The following is a 20,659-nucleotide window of genomic DNA, read 5'->3' as shown; positions in this document are numbered from 1 at the left end:
TTCCGTTTTCCATATGGATTTCGTGTTTGAGATATTAGCTTGGTAAAGCACAAGAGAGAAAAAATTAGCTAGCAGCTAAATAATGAGATAAAGTGGTTATTTAAAAAAGAAACAGCCTTTGCAGGAAAATGACTTCCTTCAAGAAATTGCTACCTGTGTATGGTAAACTTCTGGAATGATTAAATGATTTTCTTGAAAGAAACCAAATCCTATCTAATGCTCAACATGACTTCAGGAAGAATAAATCTGCAACAAGTGCTATAAAAGAGTTCATACACTGTACCCTAGTTGCTCTTGTCAACAAATAAAACAAAACAAAACACCTGGAATCTTCATAGATCTATAAAAAGCATTACATGTCAACAACAGCAGAATTTTATTAGAGAAATTGTAGTACTATGGCATCAGAGACATCCTTTTGAACTGGTGTAGGTCACATCTTAGAAACAGGAAACAGGAAGTGGCAATAGAACGCAATTAACAAGGGTGTGTTGGAACTTTCGCCTCTTATTATTGAAATATTACATAAAGTGTGCTCCATGGTTTAATTCTGGGACCAGTGCTGCTCTTTTGATATGAAAAAAGTACCACTGAGTATAACTGCTACTATCAGTACACTCTTTGTGGATGATACCATTATCCTCTTTAGTAACAAAAATGATCATAATCTTCAAGAGACCATAAACAAGAAACAAGTGATTTTGATGATTAATTTAAATGAAAGGACTGTATAACCACCATACAAAAAAACTGCCTTCCTGTACTTTCATCTAAGAACCGAGAAAATTATGCCCCATATGAAGATTAATGTCTCTGAAATTCCTCCACATCAGAAACAATGGTGGTTCCAGAACTGAAAGTATATCAACAAAAATTGCATTTTGAAACTTTCAGAATTTGTATTTAGAAGAGCCTTTTCACTAAACATGCCATGTATGTTTTCACCAACCATGTAAGAAATTAATTTAAATGATGATATATGGCCAATAGTACTTTACTTTGTCCTAAGGCAAATCACAACATTCTGTAGGGGAAACATACTTTATGGTGCTGAATGTGCAATTTTTACTTCAGTTGCTTCATATTTAACTAAGAAAAAGTAGAGTATCATGAGAAGCTTTTTCATTTGTTCAGTGAGGAAATGTGTGACCGAAGACTATAACACCTGATACTAGGTCCACATCTGTTTTTTCTTCTGTTGCATACTGATAAACCAGAGTGCTTCTCTCTGCTGATCTGAATACTGCCATCTAGAATAAAAGAAATTCACAAACTGAATGAATTACAGAAGACAAAATATATGCAGTTTTATACAATGCAATGTTTGACTTCATAGATAGCAATGCAGCCTTATGGAAAGGGAATATGTTAAACAAGGTGTGTGGTTATAATTTATCTGTAATGCTAAAAACATGTATTATAAGTCACATATTATACTCCTTTTCAACACTAAAATTCCATGAGTTTTCAGCTGTGTGTGTTTTTTGCATTTGGTGTCAAGTACAGTGCCATTAAAAGCAGCAGTCACACACAGATGAAAACTTACAGAATTATTGAATTTCAGTGTCAAGTACAATGCCATTATGACGCCCCTCCCTTTCAACCACAAACATTTCCGACTTGGGGTTGTTTGCCTGCCTCGCTGATATGATAGCGTACTGCAAATGCAATCACAATGGAGTGGGTATAGCAGTCTGGATGATTGACCGATGTTGCCTTGTAACATCAGCCAACGTGGGTGTACTGTGCTGTCAGTGCAAATGGCCGAAAGCAAAGGGTAACTGCAGATCTTTCTTTTTCTGAGGTCCTGCAGCTGTAGTTTATGGTTAAATGATGATACCTTCCTCTCAGGTAAAATATTCGAGTTAAAATACACCCCATTTGGATCTCTGAGCAGAGACTACTCAAGAGAATGTCATCTTCTGGAAAAACAAAATGGGCATTCTACATGTCGGACTGTGGAATGTTAGATCCTTTAATGGGTAGGTAGATTAGAAAATTTAAAAAGAGAAATCAATAGGTTGGATTTAGATATAGTGGGAATTAGTGAAGTTCAGTGTCAGGATGCACCTAACTTCTGGTAATGTGAATACTGGGTTATAAATACAAAATCAAGTTGCAGTAATGCAGGACTGGAATTTGATAGTAGGAAAAGGAAGAGAAGCAAAAATAGTAGGAGAATAGGTAATGGAAGAAAGGAATTAAAGAGGAAGCTACATGGTAGAATTTTACACAGATGATTATTTAATCATTCCAAACATGGTCTAAGAATCATGAAAGAAGGTCTATATGTGGAAGAGATCTGGAGAAACTGAAATGTTTCAGATTGACTATATAATTGTAAGACAGAGATTTCAGAACAATTTTAAACTGTAGGACATTTCTATAGACTGGTGTGGACTCTGACCATAATTTATTGGTTATGAGCTGTAGATTAAAAGTTAAGAAATTGCAAAATGGTAGGAAAATAAGAAGATGGGACATGAATAAATTAAAAGAACCAGAGTTATCTGAGAGGTCTAAAGGGAGCATTAGACAACAATTGAAACAGGGGAAAGGAACACAGCAGAAGATAAATGGGTAGCTTTGAGAGATGAAATAGTGATGGCAGCAGAGGATCAAATAATTAAAAAGGCAACACCTTGTAGAAATCCTTGGATATCCCAGGGGGTATTGAATTTAATTGATGAAAGCAGGAAATATAAAACTCCAGTAAATGAAGCAGGTGAAAAGGAAAGCAGATGTCTAAAAATGAGATTGACAGGAATTGCAAAATTGTAAAGCAGGCATGGCTAGAGGACAAATGCAAGACTCCAGAAGCATGTATAATGAGGGGAATGATAGATACTGCTTATAGTAAAATTAAAGAGGCCTTAGAAACAAAACAAGCAGCTGTGTGACTTTCAAGAGCTCAGATGGGAAACCAGTACTAAGAAAAGAAGGGAAAGCTGAAAGATGAAAGGAATATAAAGAGAGAGGTATACAAGGTAAGTGAACTTGAAAGCAGTTTTATAGAAAGGAAAGAGGAAATAGATGAAATGAATCTGAAGGAACTTTTAAACACCAAGATCGCTAGTAAAGCATTTATTAGATGTAGGTAACTGTTTTTAGTATACAATGTTGCCATTTTTGGATCTTAAGCTTTATAACAGCCAAAGATGGCAAATAGTCTTTGCTGAAACCAGTTACCTATATCTGATAAATACTTTACTAGCAGTCTTGGCATCTGAATGTTCAGAGTCTACACTATCGCAGATCGCCCCCACACTGATTCAGGGAATGTAGAAGTAGATGAAGATGAGATACAAGATATGATACTGTGAGAAGAATGTGACAGAACACTGATAGACCAAAGCTGAAGTAATGCCCCGGGTGTAGACAAAATTCTGTCAGAACTACCAATATCTTTGGGGCAGCCAGTCATGAAAAAACTAGTCCATTTGGTGTGCAAAATACCCTCAGACCCCAAGAAGAACGTAATAATTTCAGTTCCATTGAAACCAGATTCTGACAGGTGTGAATATAACAAAACTATAGGTAATGACTGGAAAATAATGACAGGAATTCCTTATAGAAGAATGGAAAAGCTGGTAGGAGCTGACCTTGGGGAGATCAGTATGGGTTCTGATGGTCTATAGGAACATGTGAGGCAATATTTGCCCTATGATTTATCTTAAAAGATAGATGAAAGAGTGGTGAATCTGTATTTGTAGCATTTGTAGACTTACTGTAAGCTTTTCATAATGTTGAAATTTGAAAGGTAGAAGGGTTAAAATACAGGGCACAAAAAATCTTATATACAACTTCTACAGAAACTAGATGACAGTTATATAAGAGTTGAAGGGCATGCAAGAAAAGCAGTAGTTGAGAAGGAAGTGAGGCAAGGTTGTAGTCTATCTCTGATATTATTTAATCCGTACATTTAGCAAGCAGTGAAGGAAAGCAAAACAAAATTTGGAGAAGTAATTAAAGTTCAGTGAGAGCAAATAAAATTTTTGAGGTTTTCCAGTGACTCTGTAGTTCTGTCAAAGACAGCAAAGGACTCTGAAGAACAGTTGAATGGCATGAACAGTGTCTTGAAAGGAGGTTATAAGAACAACATCAACAAAAGCAAAACAGGGGTAATAGGATGCGGCCAAATTAAATTAGGGAAAGCTGAGGAAATTAGATTAAGAAGTAAGAAACTATTAGTAGTAGATATTATTTGTTACTTGGGCATTAAAATAACTGATGATGGCCAAAGTAGGGAGGATATAAAATGCAGTCAGGGAATTACAAGAACAGTGTTTCTGTAGAAGGAAAATTTGTTAACATCTGATATAAATTTGAATGTTAGGGAGTCTGCAGTGTAACTATGTCCAAAACTGAAATGTGGGTCATAAGCAGTTCAGTCAAGAAGAGAACAGAAGTTTTGAAATGTGATGCTATAGAAGAGTGCTGAAGATTAGATGTGTAGATCATGTAACTAATGAGGACGACTCGGAGAAATGCATGATACACACTGTGCTGTCTTACAATATGTTTATTCACAACTGGTTTCGATCACGGACCATCTTTACAGTGTAAAAATATCTATTGTGGCAACTTCATGTGTCATACATGCTATTTAACCAGAAAAGTATACACCATAAGTGACTTGCAAATGTGAGAAAAAGATACTTAATATCAAAATACTGGCTGAAACATTGAAAATATGTAACAGCAGTAAGTACGCAATGCCATTGCTCAGACACTGCTAGCCACTTGGGATTAGCAAAGCGGTCTGAGGCACTGCAGTAATGGATGGTGTAGCTGGTCCCGGCGGAGGTTTGAGTCCTCCCTCGGGCATGGGTGTGTGTGTTTGTCCTTTGTTTAGGTTAAGTAGTGTGTAAGCTTAGGGACTGAGGACTTAGCAGTTAAGTCCCATAAGATTTCACACACATTTGAACTTTTTTTTTTTTCAGACACTGCTGTTACATGTTTTCTAGTTTTCAATGTTTCCTGCTTGCTTAAGCCAGTATTATGGCGTTAAGTATCTTTTCCTGACATTTGCAAGTCAGTTATCGCATATACCTTTCTGGTTAAATAGCATATAAAACATGTGAAGTTGTCACAGTAGATACTTTTCCATTGTGAGTGTGGTCCATGATCAAAACCGGCTGTGAATAAATATATTGTAAAGCAGCACAGTGTGTATCATGTATTTCTCCAAGTATATCGATGCTGTTGGTGATCACCTGAGAAAAATTTTTAGTAAGGAAGAACTGAATAGAGCTGGAGAGAAAAGAAATTTGTGGCACAACTTGGATAAAACAATGGATCAGTTAATAGAACACATTCTGAGACATCAAAGAATCATCAGTTAAGTATTGGATAGAAGTGTGTGTGTGTGTGTGTGTGTGTGCATGTGTGTGTGTGTGTGTGTGTGTGTGTGTGTGTGTGTGTGTGTGTCTGTTGGGGGGGGGGGGGGGGGCGAAGGAAGGGAGGTAAAATAGTCATTTGGAGATGAAGAGCCTTACACAGGATAGTGCAGCATAGAGAGCTGCAGCAATCAGTTTTCAGACCGAAGACAAAAAAATAAACACACACAGTGCCATTAGTACACTTATCACAAAGTATTACAAAAAAGCAGTAGGGATAATATATATCGTGTGCATTTTCAGACTACATATAAACAACTGCACTAGCTTTCAAAAGTTGAGCATAATCAAGAGAACATAACATATTTAATGCCAGACGAATTACAAAACAAAGTAAAACTTAGTTGCAAGGAATTTGACATAAAACAGTATCTGAAACAAATAATTAGAAAAGTTCTCTAATTGAAGATTCTGTTTAAGAAAAGTAATGATACAAACAATAATAAACCAGTTACATGTGGTACTGTTCCCCATAGCTGGAACACACGATAGACAATAATAGCATGCTCTCTTTGATACCAAATGTTTCGAGAGCTATTGTCTCATTCCTCTCCTAACAATAAGTTATGAGGATGCATGAAAGAGCTCTTCATGGTACTTGATAGTATGTAATTTGACTTCCCAATACATCTCAGACATGATCAATAGGAGTTAGGCTTGACCTTTCATTCATGTGGTGTATGTTTTCACCTCCATGAAATTCATCATCCACCAGAGCTGTTCAAAGCGTACAGATATTATTGCCTATGAAGAAGTTGTACATGTGACTGCAGTACTTCATCCCTATCAGAACCTTGCATTTGACTACCAAAGAAACAGTGAATATCTGAATGCTGAGGTAATGGAACTGGTGCCCTCACTAGGACCCCCTGATGACAAAATTGTTTTCCTTACATTATGTACTGGCTCCTACTGTCTTCCCAGACAAATGTGGAATTAATGGTGTTCATCTGAGGAAGACACATTCATTCTGGCCAAAATAAAGCTAACAGGCCCTTCTCTGTAATGCCCTGGATGGTAGAGAACATTTTTCACCTCTGGGATGTAAATCAACTGTTCTGAACTCAAATACATACATTAATCCTTGTTCCACAGATCATGAATATGACATTTTGTAATGATGTGGAACGTGTCACTTTAACATAAGTTTTCTTTACACAAAATATCTTCTTTTTTTTCAGTTACTACTTCATTTCTAAAAATTCATCTACTGCCTAGAAGGTGTCGTCATTCAGAAATTCTTTTAATTTGCTTTTAAATCTTGGTTGGCTATCTGTCAGACTTTTAATGCTATTTGGCAAATGACCAAAGATCTTTGTGGCAGCATAATTCACCCCTTTCTGTGCCAAAGTGAGACTTAATCCAGAATGGTGAAGATAATCCTTTTGCCTAATATTGTAGGTATGCACTTTGCTGTTATTTTCGAATTGGGATGGGTTATTAATAACAAGTTTCATAAGTGAATATATGTACTGCAAAGGTACTGTGAATATCCTGAGTTCCTTAAATAAATGTCTGAAAGGTGATGGTGGATGGGCTCCAGCTATTATTTTGATTACAAGTTTTTGTGCAATGAATACTTTCTCTCTTAATGACAAATAGCCCCAAAATTTGATGCCATATGAAAGCAGTGAATGAAAATAGGCATAGCAGGCTAATTTACTAATAGGTTTATCACCAAAATTTGCAAAAACTGTAATAGCATAAGTAGCTGAACCTAACCATTTCAGCAGATCATTGATGTGTTTCTTCCAATTCAATTTTTCATCAATGCACACACCTAGAAATTTGAATATTCTGCCTCAGCAACAGACTTCTGTTTATAGTCTATATTTATCAATGGTGTTATGCTATTTACTGTACAAAATGGTATAAACTGTTTTTTCTCAAAATTTAGTGGGAGTCCATTTGCTGAGAACCACTAAATAATTTTCTGAAAGACATTTGCCTGTTGGGTGTGATTACTATACTTGTATCATCAGCAAAAAGAACTAGCTTTACATCTTCATGAATATAGAGTGGAAAGTCATTAATATATATTAAGAAAATAAGGAACCCAAGACTGAACCCTGCGGGACACCATTCTTGATACCTCCCCAGTTAGAGGACTCTGCTGATTTTTGTAGGATATCTGTACTGATAATTTCAACCTTCTGCATTCTTCCAGTTATGTATCAAGTAAACCATTTCTGCACTGCCCCACTCATACCACAAAAATTCAGCTTATCTAGAAGAATTTCAGGGTTCACTCAATCAAAAGCCAATGAGAGACCACAAAATATCCCAGTGAGTAATGTTCAGTTATTAAATGCATTCAATATTTGATCAGTGAAAGCATATATAGCATTTTCTGTTGAAAAGCCTTTCTGAATATCAAACTGACATTTTGTTAGTAATTCATTTTTACAAACATGTGATGCTACCCTTGAATACATTACTTTTTCAAGAATTTTGGATACAGCTGTCAGAAGTGAGGTAGGGCAGTAATTGTTAGCATCAGACCTGTCCCCTTTTTTATGCAATGGTTTAACAACAGTGTATTTCAGTCTATCTGAAAAAATGCTGTGTTTCAGTGAGCTACTGCATATGTGACTGAGAGTTCTTTCTTTCCAAGCATTAATCCCAACTTTGCGGGGTCACCAGATGTGGCATGTTAATTTGAAGGGGTGGCCAGATGCCCTTCCTGTCACCAATGTGACTGAGAATCCTACGTATTAAAAGCTTTTAGTGCTCTGTTGGAAATGCCATCAATTCCATGTGAGCTTTTACTTTTCAGTTAATTTATTATATTCCTAATTTCAGTAGCAGGGGTGGGTTGACTTTCAGTTTTATCAGATTGCATAGGTATTGCCTCTTCCATATACTGCCTTGCATTTTATAATGATTAGCTGGATCCTGTTTTCTCTACCACACTTAAAAAATGATTGTTAAAAATGTTTTCTACTTCTGACTTCTTGTTAACAAACTTCTCATTGACTCTGATAGAAATATGGTCTTCCTGTGCTCTAGTTTGCCCTGTTTCCCCTCTAATAATATTCCAAATTGTTTTAATTTTATTATCAGATGTGCTAATCTCAGACATATTGCACACACTTCTGGACTTTTTAATAACTTTTCTTAATACAGTGCAGTAGCTTTTATAATGTTTCACTGCTTCGGAATCAGTACTCCTCCTAATACAAGATCCATTTCCCTTTCTGTTTACAAGATATTTTTATCCCTTTAGTAATCCATGGCTTTTTACATAGTTTCTTACAATTATATTTCAGTGTTTTCTTAAAGAAATTGTTTGCAAATATTCTCACAAAGGTATCATGAAATAGGTGAAATTTTAAATTAGCATCAGGTTCCCTATACACCTCATCCCAGTCCAACTGTTGCAAGCTTTCCCTAAAATTTTCAATTGTTAAATCATTAATTGAACACTCTATTTTGGATGACTGTTTTGCATTACTGTATGGAGCAATATTATGTACTGTAACTAGCTGTGCATTATGACAGACCTTTCTTTACAGAAAAGTTTTTATTTCATTAAATTTATCATGATCTTTGAAAAAATTATCAGTGTGCTGCTTTCCTATACCACCCGAGTGGGAAAATCGATAACTGATGTCAAATTGAAAGAACCAAGAAATACTTCAAGGTCAAGCTTTCTATCAGACTCTTTCAGAAAATCTACATTGAAATCCCCACAAACAATAATTTGCTTTCCTCTATATGACATATAGCACAACAGAGAATCCAAGTTTTTAAAAAATAGTTCAAAACTTCCCAATGGGGACCTATACATGGCTAAAATTATAAAAGTGTCATTATTTAGTTTAAGCTCACACACACATTCTATATGTTGCTCTACGCAAAATTTTTTAGTTTCCAAATTTTTCACAGTGTGGCAGATTTTAACATATATGGCAGCTCCTCCCCTGTCGATAGTATCTCTACTTACATGAGCTGAAAGCTTATATCCACCTACATTTACTATTTCCATACATGTGACTACATGATATCAAACATGCACCCAGTCAAGAAACTGCAACTCTGTGTAGACTATTATATGCCAGTTATTTGTCCTGATTGTTTGGCCTGACATTGGCTTCAAATCATAATTTTTCATGCATTAGAGCTCTCATCAAAGCCTTGAAATGCCATTTTGTGATACATTCAGTGGCTTTGAGTTTTGAGTCTGTTTTGGAAGAAATGCAAGACATGCAAGAATATCACCAAGCATAAGAGCATGCAGATTGGGTCTTTGTGGTACTGTATAGTATGTTACACCAAGAGATTGTATTCTGGTCACAGCAAATATGCAGGTATCACTTAGTCACTGTGTGTCTAACATTTTTTTTTGTTCTCTTTGTTGAAATATGTAATATTGTTTTCTTATACAGGTGGTACAGTTCTGCTTTGTAGAGACACTGCTTGTAGAGACAGTGTTTGCTCACCTTTTCTCTTTCTGTTTTCATTTTATTTTCCCAGTTATGCTTAATTTTTTGACTCGGGTGCATTTAATCAAGTATACATGATGATGACAATTTTTCTGTATGTTTACTCATCTGAACATGTGTTATTAACTGGTAACAATTTCAGAACAACAGCAACACTCACAAATATATGCATAAATAAAAAGACTTTTCACTATGTGTGTGTGTGTGTGTGTGTGTGTGTGTGTGTGTGTAGACACATGCATGTATATGCGAGTGTGCATACATTAATAAACTGAAATCTTGATTTATAGCATGAATATGCATAATTATATCTGGATATTCATTGCATTTGAAATCTTTCAGCTGATGAAATGGACCAGGCAGATGAAGAGCTGAGAGAAACAATACAGAATATTTGGCCTCTTCAAGCAAAGAAGATGCTAGATCTTCTGATACCTAGGAAAGAAGGTGAGTAATGGGTGTGAATTTTACACGTGGATAAGAAAGCAGACATGTTATACAATAAAATAGTGTACATATATCCTCTCTCAAATTCCAAGCCTAACAATTTTTATGATTACCACAGGTCAGAAGGTTTTTTTTATGTTCTATGGATGCAAGTTGTGGGTATATCACTAGGATGCAGAACAATCAAACTCATGGATAGTTTTTCCCCTAAAAGCCAACTATTTACATCTATGTTTGCTTAAGCAGTAAAAAATATTTTTGATAATTTTGTCTTGAGCAAAATGCTATTTTTTTCTTGGTCATTATTGCCCATACATGTTTGAGTGCTATTACACCATCCTCAGCATGTTTCTATTTCATTAGAAAAAAATATAAATATTACAAAAAATTTGATTGTTGGCATCACTGTTAGGCTGTTTGGATTACAGATGATATATTAATACTGTTTGTTGTTTCCAACTCAGTAATTTTTTTTTTTAGTATATTCAAGTGTTCATATAGTATATTCTCTTGGTAGCACTTAAATTTCATCACAATTCAAAGTCTTTATGCACTATCCAAAATTTCCTGTAAAAAGTGGAAAGACTTTCCGAGAAAAAAAAAGTTTAACTATATATTAAATTTAGTAAGTCCACCGAAAGCTGATCGGACATAGACAAATATTGCATTGTATACCTCTATGCATGAATATTGCACTTCTGTCAGTAATCAGGTTGAAATTTTCGACTTATGTGTGTAACTCATGTTTATGTGGTGCATCATGAACATGGTATACAATGTCCATTTGTGTATAGAGTAATTCTTGGCAGTGGATCATATAAAAGCAAATATGTATCAATGTGACATCGTCAGTATCCTGAGATAATTGAATAAGTCCCTACAGGAGCATGTAGCATAACCCTGCTCATGATTCTGATCGCTTTTATGTTTATGATAAAAATTTTATTTTCTTGTGATTACTTTCCTCAGAATATTATAGCATATAGCACAAGTGGCTGCGAATAACCTATGTAAGCAAATTTTTTGTGTTGAACTTAAATCATTCATAATTTTTTGTATGAGGGATTGAAAACATTGCACTCTCAATATTTCTTGGTCTCTACATAATATAATACGCTTAAACTCGGTAAGTAAATGTGCATATATATTATGATGTACCGCTTACAAATATATTCAGTCACAGCTTCAACTATGCCTACATACATACTCCACAAGCCACCATGCCATTCATGGCGAGGGGTACCTTGTACCACCCTCTCCTGTTTCAGTCACAAATGCAGCAGGGGAAAAAATGACTATCTACATGCCTCCATATGTTCCCTAATTTATCTTGTCTTCATAGTACTTACACAGAATGTACATTGGTGACAGCAAAATGACTCTGCAGTGAGCTGCAAATGATAGTTCTCTAAATATTCTCAGTAATGTTCCACATTGTCTTTCATACAGGGATTCCTATTTGAGTTCATGAAACTCAAGAAAGGGTCACACTTGTGCAGGAGTTCCCAAACTTTTCCTCTGATGGAACACTTTGAGAATCCTGGTACTTTGTATGAAAACCTTGTTTATTTTGAAGGTTAATATAATTTTAAAAAATGGGGACAAGTTTAGTTTTAAATTGTAATTAATAACACAGAAATCATTAAAAAACATGTAAAAAATAAGGAAAAAATGTCAAAAAATGCCATGTTATTAATAATTTTTCAGAGAGCACTTATTCACTTCCTGCAGAATGCTAGTGTTCTGCAGAACACAGTTTGGGAAACCCTGCACTAGTGTCCTATCTACAATTCTTATAGATGAGCCACACTTTCCTGAAACACTCCCAGTGAATCAAAATCTGACAATTGCCTACACTACTACTGAACTTTATATCACTTTGAAATGTTATGCCTAGATATTTCATCCAGGCTGTGTCAAGCAGCACACTACCAACATTGTACTCAAACATTATGGGATTGTTTTCCTTGTGCTCTGAATAAACTTATATTTTTCTACATGCAGAGCAGCTGCCATCTGTAACACCACATGGACATTCTGTCTAAGTTATTGTGTATCCTCCTGCAGAAACACAAGGCTGACACTTTCCCATACACTATAGCATCGTCAGCAAACAATCACAGATTGCTGCTCACCTTATCCATCAGATCATTTATGTTAGTATATATCAAGAGCAGTCCTGTCACACTTTTCTGAGGCACTCCTGGTGATTCACATGTCTCTGATAAACATTTGATGTGCAGGTTAGAGCCACCCACATGTGTGGGAAATTGTTGTGTATGCTCAGACCTTCATTAACTGTCTGCAGTGGGGCACTGTGTCAAACACCTTCCAGAAATGTAGGGTTATGGAATATGCCTATTTCACTTCAGCCATGGTTTGCTGGATATCATGTGAGAAAAAGGCAAGCTGAGATTTGGATGAATGATGCTTTCTCAATCCTTCCTGATTAAAATTTAAGATATGCTCAAGAATTCAGGAGCAAACCAATGCTAAGAATATTTGTCTGTAAATTTCTTTTACTCTTCTTATATACAGGTATCACCTACGCTTTTTTCCCAGTCATTGGAACTATGTGCTGGATGTAAGAATTGATAAATCTGGGCTAAGTAATGGGCTGATGCTGAAGAGTACTCATGTAAAACTCTACTGGGATTCCATCTAGATATGACAACTTATTTATTTTCAATTCTTTCCAGTAGCTTTTCAACAGCAGCGAAGCTTATTTGTGTGTCCTCCATATGGGAGTCTTTGCAATGGTCAAACAGTGGTGTGTCTGTACAATCCTCCCACATGAATGATTTTTTTAAAAGTGAAATTTAAAACTTCAGCTTTCCATTTGCTGTCTTTTATTGCCCTACCAGATAGTCAATGTGTGACTGAATAGAAGCCTTTGGCCTGCTCAGTGATTTTATGCAGGACCAGTATCTTCCACATTTCATGGTGCCCTAGAATGAAGAACATTCCTAAAATCTTTCCAACCTCTTCTAGGGTGGTATTTCCCATGCAATTTGTAAAATATCATAGTCCATCCATGAGCCTTATCTTCACTCAACCCAATGTCGCATGGGTCAAAATCCTGTGGAAAGTTCAGCTTCAAGGCTTATCCTACACAACCACCCAGCACATCATATTGAAGTCACATTGCAGGCATATCCTATATCAACAGTAGTGGTACCATCTGGGATAGCAATGATGTCATATACCATCTCTGCTGTAACATGTGTACAGTCTCATGCTGCTGTAGCATATGGGACTCATATCTGATGGAACAAACTGAGGACATTAAGCGTTATCTTTAACATTCTGTGTATAAATCCTGTAGATATCGAAGGATAAAAATAGATTACATAACTCCCAGGGAGACATGTAAGTAATCATACTTTCCACATTCTCACATTCTGTGTGTGAATGGAACAGGAAGAAACCATCATATAATGAAATGTCAGTCTGCTATTATTTTCAGAGTCTAGTTTTAAATGTAGATGAGTTGCTTAACATTTTAACAAGTGATTTTGTGATGTTACAATGTCTATTCTCGATGATGATGCATAAATAGTTATTTAACAATCCTGATCACATTACTGAGTAACTATTTGCTACTGCATATTTGTGCATGGCTGTTTAAATTAATCAGTGTAATGTCATTGGATGAGCATTTTACTACAGAGGTGTTCATGTGCTTGCCCTAAAATGCTATGTATTAGTACTAATGTCAGATGAATTAGACTGATTTTATTTTCTGTGTGGTTGTACCTGAGCATCATTGTTTTTTGTTTACCTGCAGTGTGCAAGAAGAAACATTTACTAAACTGTTCATCCATTGCAGCTGAGTTTATACACTTTGATGATACTTGTCACATCATAAAAACAGTTAAAGATTGGAAAAACCATTGCACACTTGTACGCCACAGCACATTTTTTTTAGTTCCTTAGTAATCAAGCATCCTCTTCTTTCTGTGTTGAGTTAACTATTATTTTGTCATTTTATGATTTCATTCACAGATGGTAATATATATATATATATTTTTTTTTTGAATCTATGGTTTAAGAACTCAGGATTCATATGGCTTCTCTTCTTTAAGGAAATCAGGTATAAAAATTAAAAGGAGACCTTTTTGTACATGCAGTTACCTTGTTTCATCAGACATTCATACTGATGATAGTTATCAGAATGACTTCTCAAGACTTCACTGAAATAGAGAAAATTTTGCTTCTGTTGTTTTAACTGAGTGTACTTACTCCTGCTTATAATTTGACAAGATTTGTGAAACTCTCATTTTAAAAGATTTTGTGCTTCCAATTTTTTTCAAAACTTCTTTATTATTTTGTGTAAATGACCTGAGAGACCAAGGCCTGCTTAAATAACATAATGCACAGCTCACTAGTTTTGGTCCTGTATTAAATGATGGCATGATACATGGGCCAATCAGGTGTGGGTTCTAGTTAACTGCCATGTTCATTGAGGCATATGCAAGGTTGATTCACAGTCTCTGCCTGAGAACACAACTAAAATATGATAATATGCATAAGAAACTTTTTATGATTCATAGGCAAATGAAAGTCGTATATTTCCTCCCTTAAGTTAACTGATAACTACAGTATTGGGAAGGGAATCTGGTAACAGAGTTTTAAAAAAAATGTCAAGTCATGAAATGCAAGTGTACCCAATGGCCATGGGTACCCAAGCACTGGGAAGAAAAGATCTGATAGATGAAGATCTTAAACAAATACAGAACATTTGTCTCCATTCACATTTGTAACTTCTTAGTGTATTACTTATGAAGAAGTTGTAGATGCCTTTGTTGGGAAGTTGACAATTATATGATGCCAAAACTTTCTCAAGTTGTGTAAAAAATGCTACTGATCTCTTCTACAGTGCTTCTGTTTGTATTTATGTCTCAACACTAAATGATGCTATGTTTGACCAGAACATTACTTAATTTTTTAATATTGTATCCTAACGTTATGCCCTCTGTGTTCAGTTGCAATCTTTGAAACTTTATTATTTTTATGAGCCGAATACATCATCCTCCACCCTTTAAGGAAAACTTAGAGTGTAGCCTGCTTGTTTTTATGAGAAAGTATTTTGCCTTTGAGAGATTTAACTTGTTATTTTGTGCAGAACGAAACAAGCCAAAGATTTTTCTAAGTATTGTGATTTCATCATTTTACAAGAACAATTTTCCGTTATTCTGAATGACAAACAGTAACAGCGTATCTAAATAATCAATAGAAATGTCTTCATTTGGGATCCTTCTTTGTGCTTCTGCTTCTACAAAATGAGCTATTGTGGTTGGTGATATCATATTTGGAATACTTGAAGGGCATTTGGGAGAAGTGGTGTTCAAATACCCATCCAGACATTCCGATTTACATTTTTTGTGATGTCCTGAAGCTGATCGATGAAATGTTCAAATGGTTGTTTTTGAAAGGACATCTATGATTTTCTTTCCCAGTCTTGCTGTGACTCACCTCACTCTCTCTTTCAAATGACCATGTTAACCCATGATTTTCCTTCCCTTTCCTTCCAAACAAACCTGTGGAGTAATAACAAATAATGAGTGTCTGTGGACTAAATATTGTTGAAAATCAAGCTATGTTATCATTTCACACTATTGAAGTCAGTCAGAAAAGTATTTCATTTTCAACTTGAATAAATCTTATTTATCTTACCTATAATCCTGAAGAGGATATTAAAAATGAAAATTTGTCACAGGCTTAATTTACTAAAGATGAAAACCAGATTTAGTCATATATATTCATACATTAAATAAATTTTTCAGGTTATCATAAGTAGAGAATTTAGAAAGGTTACGCACTCACATTTAACATAAAATCGAAAATTCTAAATAGAAAATTTTCATAGCTGCATCAGTTATCAGAAGTTCACGTTTCTCAAAGTAGCTGCTCTATCACAATAGAATGTGTGATTGGCTGAGGGAGGGTGCTAAGGTGTCATCATGGTACATCTACACATTTTTTTTTCTCTAAATTCTTCTGCAGTTCTGCTATATTTTCTGTTGTCTCCTGCCACTCAACTCCAATGTGTATTTTCATCATTTCTTTGTTCATCCCATTTATGAAAGTGATGATGATGATGATGATGATGATGATGATGACGATGATTAATATGGGTTTAAAGAGACTAAAATCAGTCTCTTATTCATCCCAGAAGATGGAACCCCATCTATGTGCACCTAGAGTAGATCTCATGTGCAGGTGTGCAAACGTTTACGTAGTGGGTTGTGGGAAACCCCTAAAAATGACATTCAGGCTGGCCAGCTAACCAGCTATTGTCATTAGTCTTAAAGATGAATTTGGTCTGGTCAGGCTAACTCCTCCATTCCAAACATGGCATGTTAATGAGATTGTTTATCCAGGCAGATTTCATCCCCTTCTTCCATTATTTTTATGTCTTTACTACATGGTGTCCTCTCCTTTTACCCTCTGACTTTCCATTAGAAAATAGTTAACAGTTGTTTTTTCAGAACACTGGATTCAGTGGAGCATAGTCATAATTGAAATACATTTGTACACTATTTCTCTCTAATGAAACTTACATTTTGTACAGATTAATGTGGCCAATAATGTTCTATACTGACCTCAAGCATAAAGAGACTCAGTGCATTGTCTAAAATTACTTTCATAAATAAGTAACTTCACCTCTCTTCCCAGCCAACAGCTGCTACAATTTCATACATTGTTCCCATTTCTTTGAAACTTTTGAAAGTTTCTTTTGTTTCTGAGGTTAATTTTGATTCAGAGTACACTATTTTTGCACCAGTTTGCTAGTTTAAAAAAAGTAAGACCGTGGTAACTGACAGTGTCAGTGCTGCTATATTGGTCAGAATGGGAGGTCAGTCTGTAGTAGACTCAGAGAATATAATAGAAGCTGGAGATTACAGAAGCCAGATTCATCCTATGCTGAAAATTGCTTAAATGAAAACCACAAATATGTAATTGATGTGGAAGTCCTACAGATAGAAGAAATGTGTGTAAATCTCACTCACTCAGTCAAACATACTGTAAATTAATAAATAAATGTGTGTATCACCACATTTACCATTAAATGAGCAAACTCAGTTCAATTACTCACCTCTTTTAGACAATGTTACAACCTCTATATAGGAGAAGAACCTTGGTGCTTCCATTCATAAGTAGATAATGACACAAATTCCCTTTGCTGTATACACAGATTTACTCTAATGTATGTTTATTGACAGTTATTGCCTCCATAACGATTTTTTTTTAAAAAGACTTATGTAAGTCTATCAAAAGTGTCAACATAGGTAACTTTTCTAGTTTTAGTCAAGAATTGATAGGTTAAGAAATTGACGTGTTCATCTGTGGTTGGTTTCAATTTTAGGGATAAGTTGGGTACTAGGAAATGGGCTTATAACCTGAAACCTAGGTCATACAATAATAATAAAGTTTGTGAAACAAGACTAAAAAAATGTTTTGTTCAGCTAATACAATTATCAAATGATATTGCATTTTCTGTAGTGAGTTATATGCAGAAAACTGAATAGTCATGGCATTTGTAAATAAAGTCAAAGACCCTAAGGCTGTTTTCCAAACCAGCACACAACTTTATCCACCAAAAATTAGTTTTTAAAAATTTATATATTGAAATAACTGTTGAAATTAGTGGTAGCTTCCTCACTTGTTAGACAAATCAAAAGGAATGGAAGAATAACTACTCAGAAATGATGAAGCTAGTATACATCAATTAGAAGTTAGAGTAAGAGAGAATCTGAAATAAATGTTTCTTTACCCATGAGTGTTTCTATGTGAATAGTTTACTGTATACAGTTCTGTAATGTTTTTAACTTAAGGTTTGCTACATCCCCTTCCTTAATTTCTTGCAAGTCCTTCTTAAATTTTAAAAGAAGACTTTTGCTATGAACATTCAAAATTGAGACATCATTTGTCCTTTTTTTATCCTTTTCCTTCATATTTATAAACTATGCATTCTGAGTAAACAAAACTATTTCTTTTCCTCCAGCCATTGCCAGACAGAAAGGGCAATTAGAACTTACCAGCTATCACAAAGACTGTTAACCCTTTGACTACTGACAATATATAAGATGCTACTGATGTCTTATCGCATGCTGCCTGCCTTTCTCTCAGTCTCATGAATGTAAATACTCTCACTGCAGGGTCAAACCCAGAATGCTGTGGACCCATTTAAATTTCACGTGGTTCAGGTACCTCTGTGCTGTGGACTTTCTTAACAAACACGGCTGTATTTCTGTCTCATTCACACAGTAGCTCTTCAAAGTTTGGACTGTTTAATTGGAGTATTTGTGTATGTGTGCTGTTGGGGCTGCATGTTGTCATGTTTGTGACTCTTCATTATTATTGGCCTTGCAATTTTGTTCTATACATTACTCTTATCTATGCAAGTGGAATGCATTTCAGGTTTGCTAAGAACATGGCATAATGACAATAATCTCCCAACTGCACCTAGTTGCTGTACCCTTTCCCATGTTATCCCTGTATGCTCCCACAAGCAGAATTTCACCATCTCTCACCTCACCCTGCTATCCCTTCCTCTCCATGCCCCAGCCTGCTTCTTACCCCCACCATCTAGATGACTTCTCCCATCATGCCCTGTTACTTGCAGTCTGGCCTCAGCAGCCGGAGACAGTGGTCATGTATGTGTGAGTTGTGTTTGCATGAATGTGTTTGTGGGTATGTTGTCTAATTCAGAAGAAGGCCGTCTTGTGTCCGACTGTGACTCATTGTCTCCACTACATATTTTGTTCTTTATATCTTCCAAGCTGTCATATCAAATTTTATATGTATACATTAATATGTGTATTATTATTATGTATTGTTTATATTTTTGTATATTAACATAGCCACTGTGTGTTTTGACACAATATTTGTGCAGTATTTTAGTGTCTACTTTCATTAATTAATCATCTAAGGCAAAAGGTACTTTACTGTTGTAAATACCCAACTTTTTTGCTGTTGCAAGTGTGCTATCTTCATGTCAATAATTTTACTATATATTTAACAATTTAACATCATCACCCCCATTTTTCTGTGGTACCTGAATATAAAATTAATGTCCTTCAGTTAACTAATAAATCATAATCATACATTTTTCTTCACAGAACTTGGTAAAGGGAAGCTTACAGTTGGCAAGATCTATGCTGGCCTGCTGATTTTGGAAAGCTGGAGAACAACAAGGTTTGGACAGATCGAATCAGCTGGTGTGCCGGTAAGTAAAATTCTGTTTTATTAAAGCATACTTTTTTCCAGTGTCATGTACTTTGGCAAATAAATTCTTAGTATCTGTGTTTATATAGGGAATATCCAGTCAGTACAACTTGAAATAATACATACAAAGTAAAATGAGACAACTGTTAATGTACTTTCCTAGACATTATTACTGATAGTTAAAATCCTACTACATTTCCTGCAATAGCTACATTTGGATAGACAGAATGAGACTAAATGTTATACCTTTGAAATAAGACATTTTTAATTATTTGTAAATAAATTTCTCTTACTGATTCTTAAGTTAATTTCAGCATTCACAGTGTACCATGAGAAAGTGCCATAGTATAATAAGTCAGTGTATGAAACTAAAACTGAATTGGTGGTATATACTGGACTTCTGTCAAATATTTTCCACTTGCAGATTCAATGTAGGATTAGGAAAACTTATGTTTTATTTGTTTATATCCCTCTTTGATTTTTTAAATACTGTATTTTGTCATAAAATCTGTTTTATACCAGATTAATGGATACACACTATATACAGAGCCTATACAAGACAATATCACCAACTGTGACAGGCTGTACTTATTATGATGTCATCAGTTCTTTTACATACAGTCGTTTACCTCATAAGCCTCAATGGCAATTTATAGTTTTGTCAGTGACTTCATTCTCTTTGATTATTGAAAAGAACATATTGCCTGCACAGTGGTTGTTAATTTAATTTGGCGTACCTGAGATGCCCCCTGACAATTTGTTGAGCTGCAATCTCCATTCCCCTAACCTGCATTTGAGATGACACTGCTTCATTAATTGAATATCTTAATAATGTGGCCGAGAGGTTATAGGCACTTCAGTCTGGAACCGCGCGACCGATACGGTCGCAGATTCGAATCCTGCCTCGGGCATGGATGTGTGTGATGTCCTTAGGTTAGTTAGGTTTAAGTAGTTGTAAGTTCTAGGGGACTGATGACCTCAGATGTTAAGTCCCATAGTGCTCAGAGCCATTTGAACCATTTGAATATCTTAATATCAGGTGTATTTTAGTTACTGCTAATAGGAACAGAAAAAAAATAGATTTGAACACTCCTACCTTCTGGAACAAAACATTCATTCTTCAGGACTGATTGAGGG

At 35.3% G+C, this 20,659-nt stretch overlaps 1 protein-coding gene across 1 annotated transcript in view; it reads left to right on the top strand.

Moving 5' to 3' along the window:
* The window catches only part of LOC124554740 (voltage-dependent calcium channel type A subunit alpha-1-like), a 339,549-nt gene that overhangs the window by 286,114 nt on the left and 32,776 nt on the right, over positions 1 to 20,659 (top strand). Inside the window, exons 9-10 of the mRNA XM_047128387.1 lie at positions 10,187 to 10,291; positions 19,417 to 19,523. Coding sequence (XP_046984343.1) covers positions 10,187 to 10,291; positions 19,417 to 19,523 — 212 coding nt within the window. The remainder of the gene's footprint in view (positions 1 to 10,186; positions 10,292 to 19,416; positions 19,524 to 20,659) is intronic.

Source organism: Schistocerca americana, chromosome X (assembly GCF_021461395.2).
Source record: "Schistocerca americana isolate TAMUIC-IGC-003095 chromosome X, iqSchAmer2.1, whole genome shotgun sequence".
In the NCBI taxonomy this organism is placed as follows: domain Eukaryota; kingdom Metazoa; phylum Arthropoda; class Insecta; order Orthoptera; family Acrididae; genus Schistocerca; species Schistocerca americana.
The sequence above is the reverse complement of the archived record's forward strand: the minus strand, read 5'-3'. Positions and strand labels throughout refer to the sequence as shown.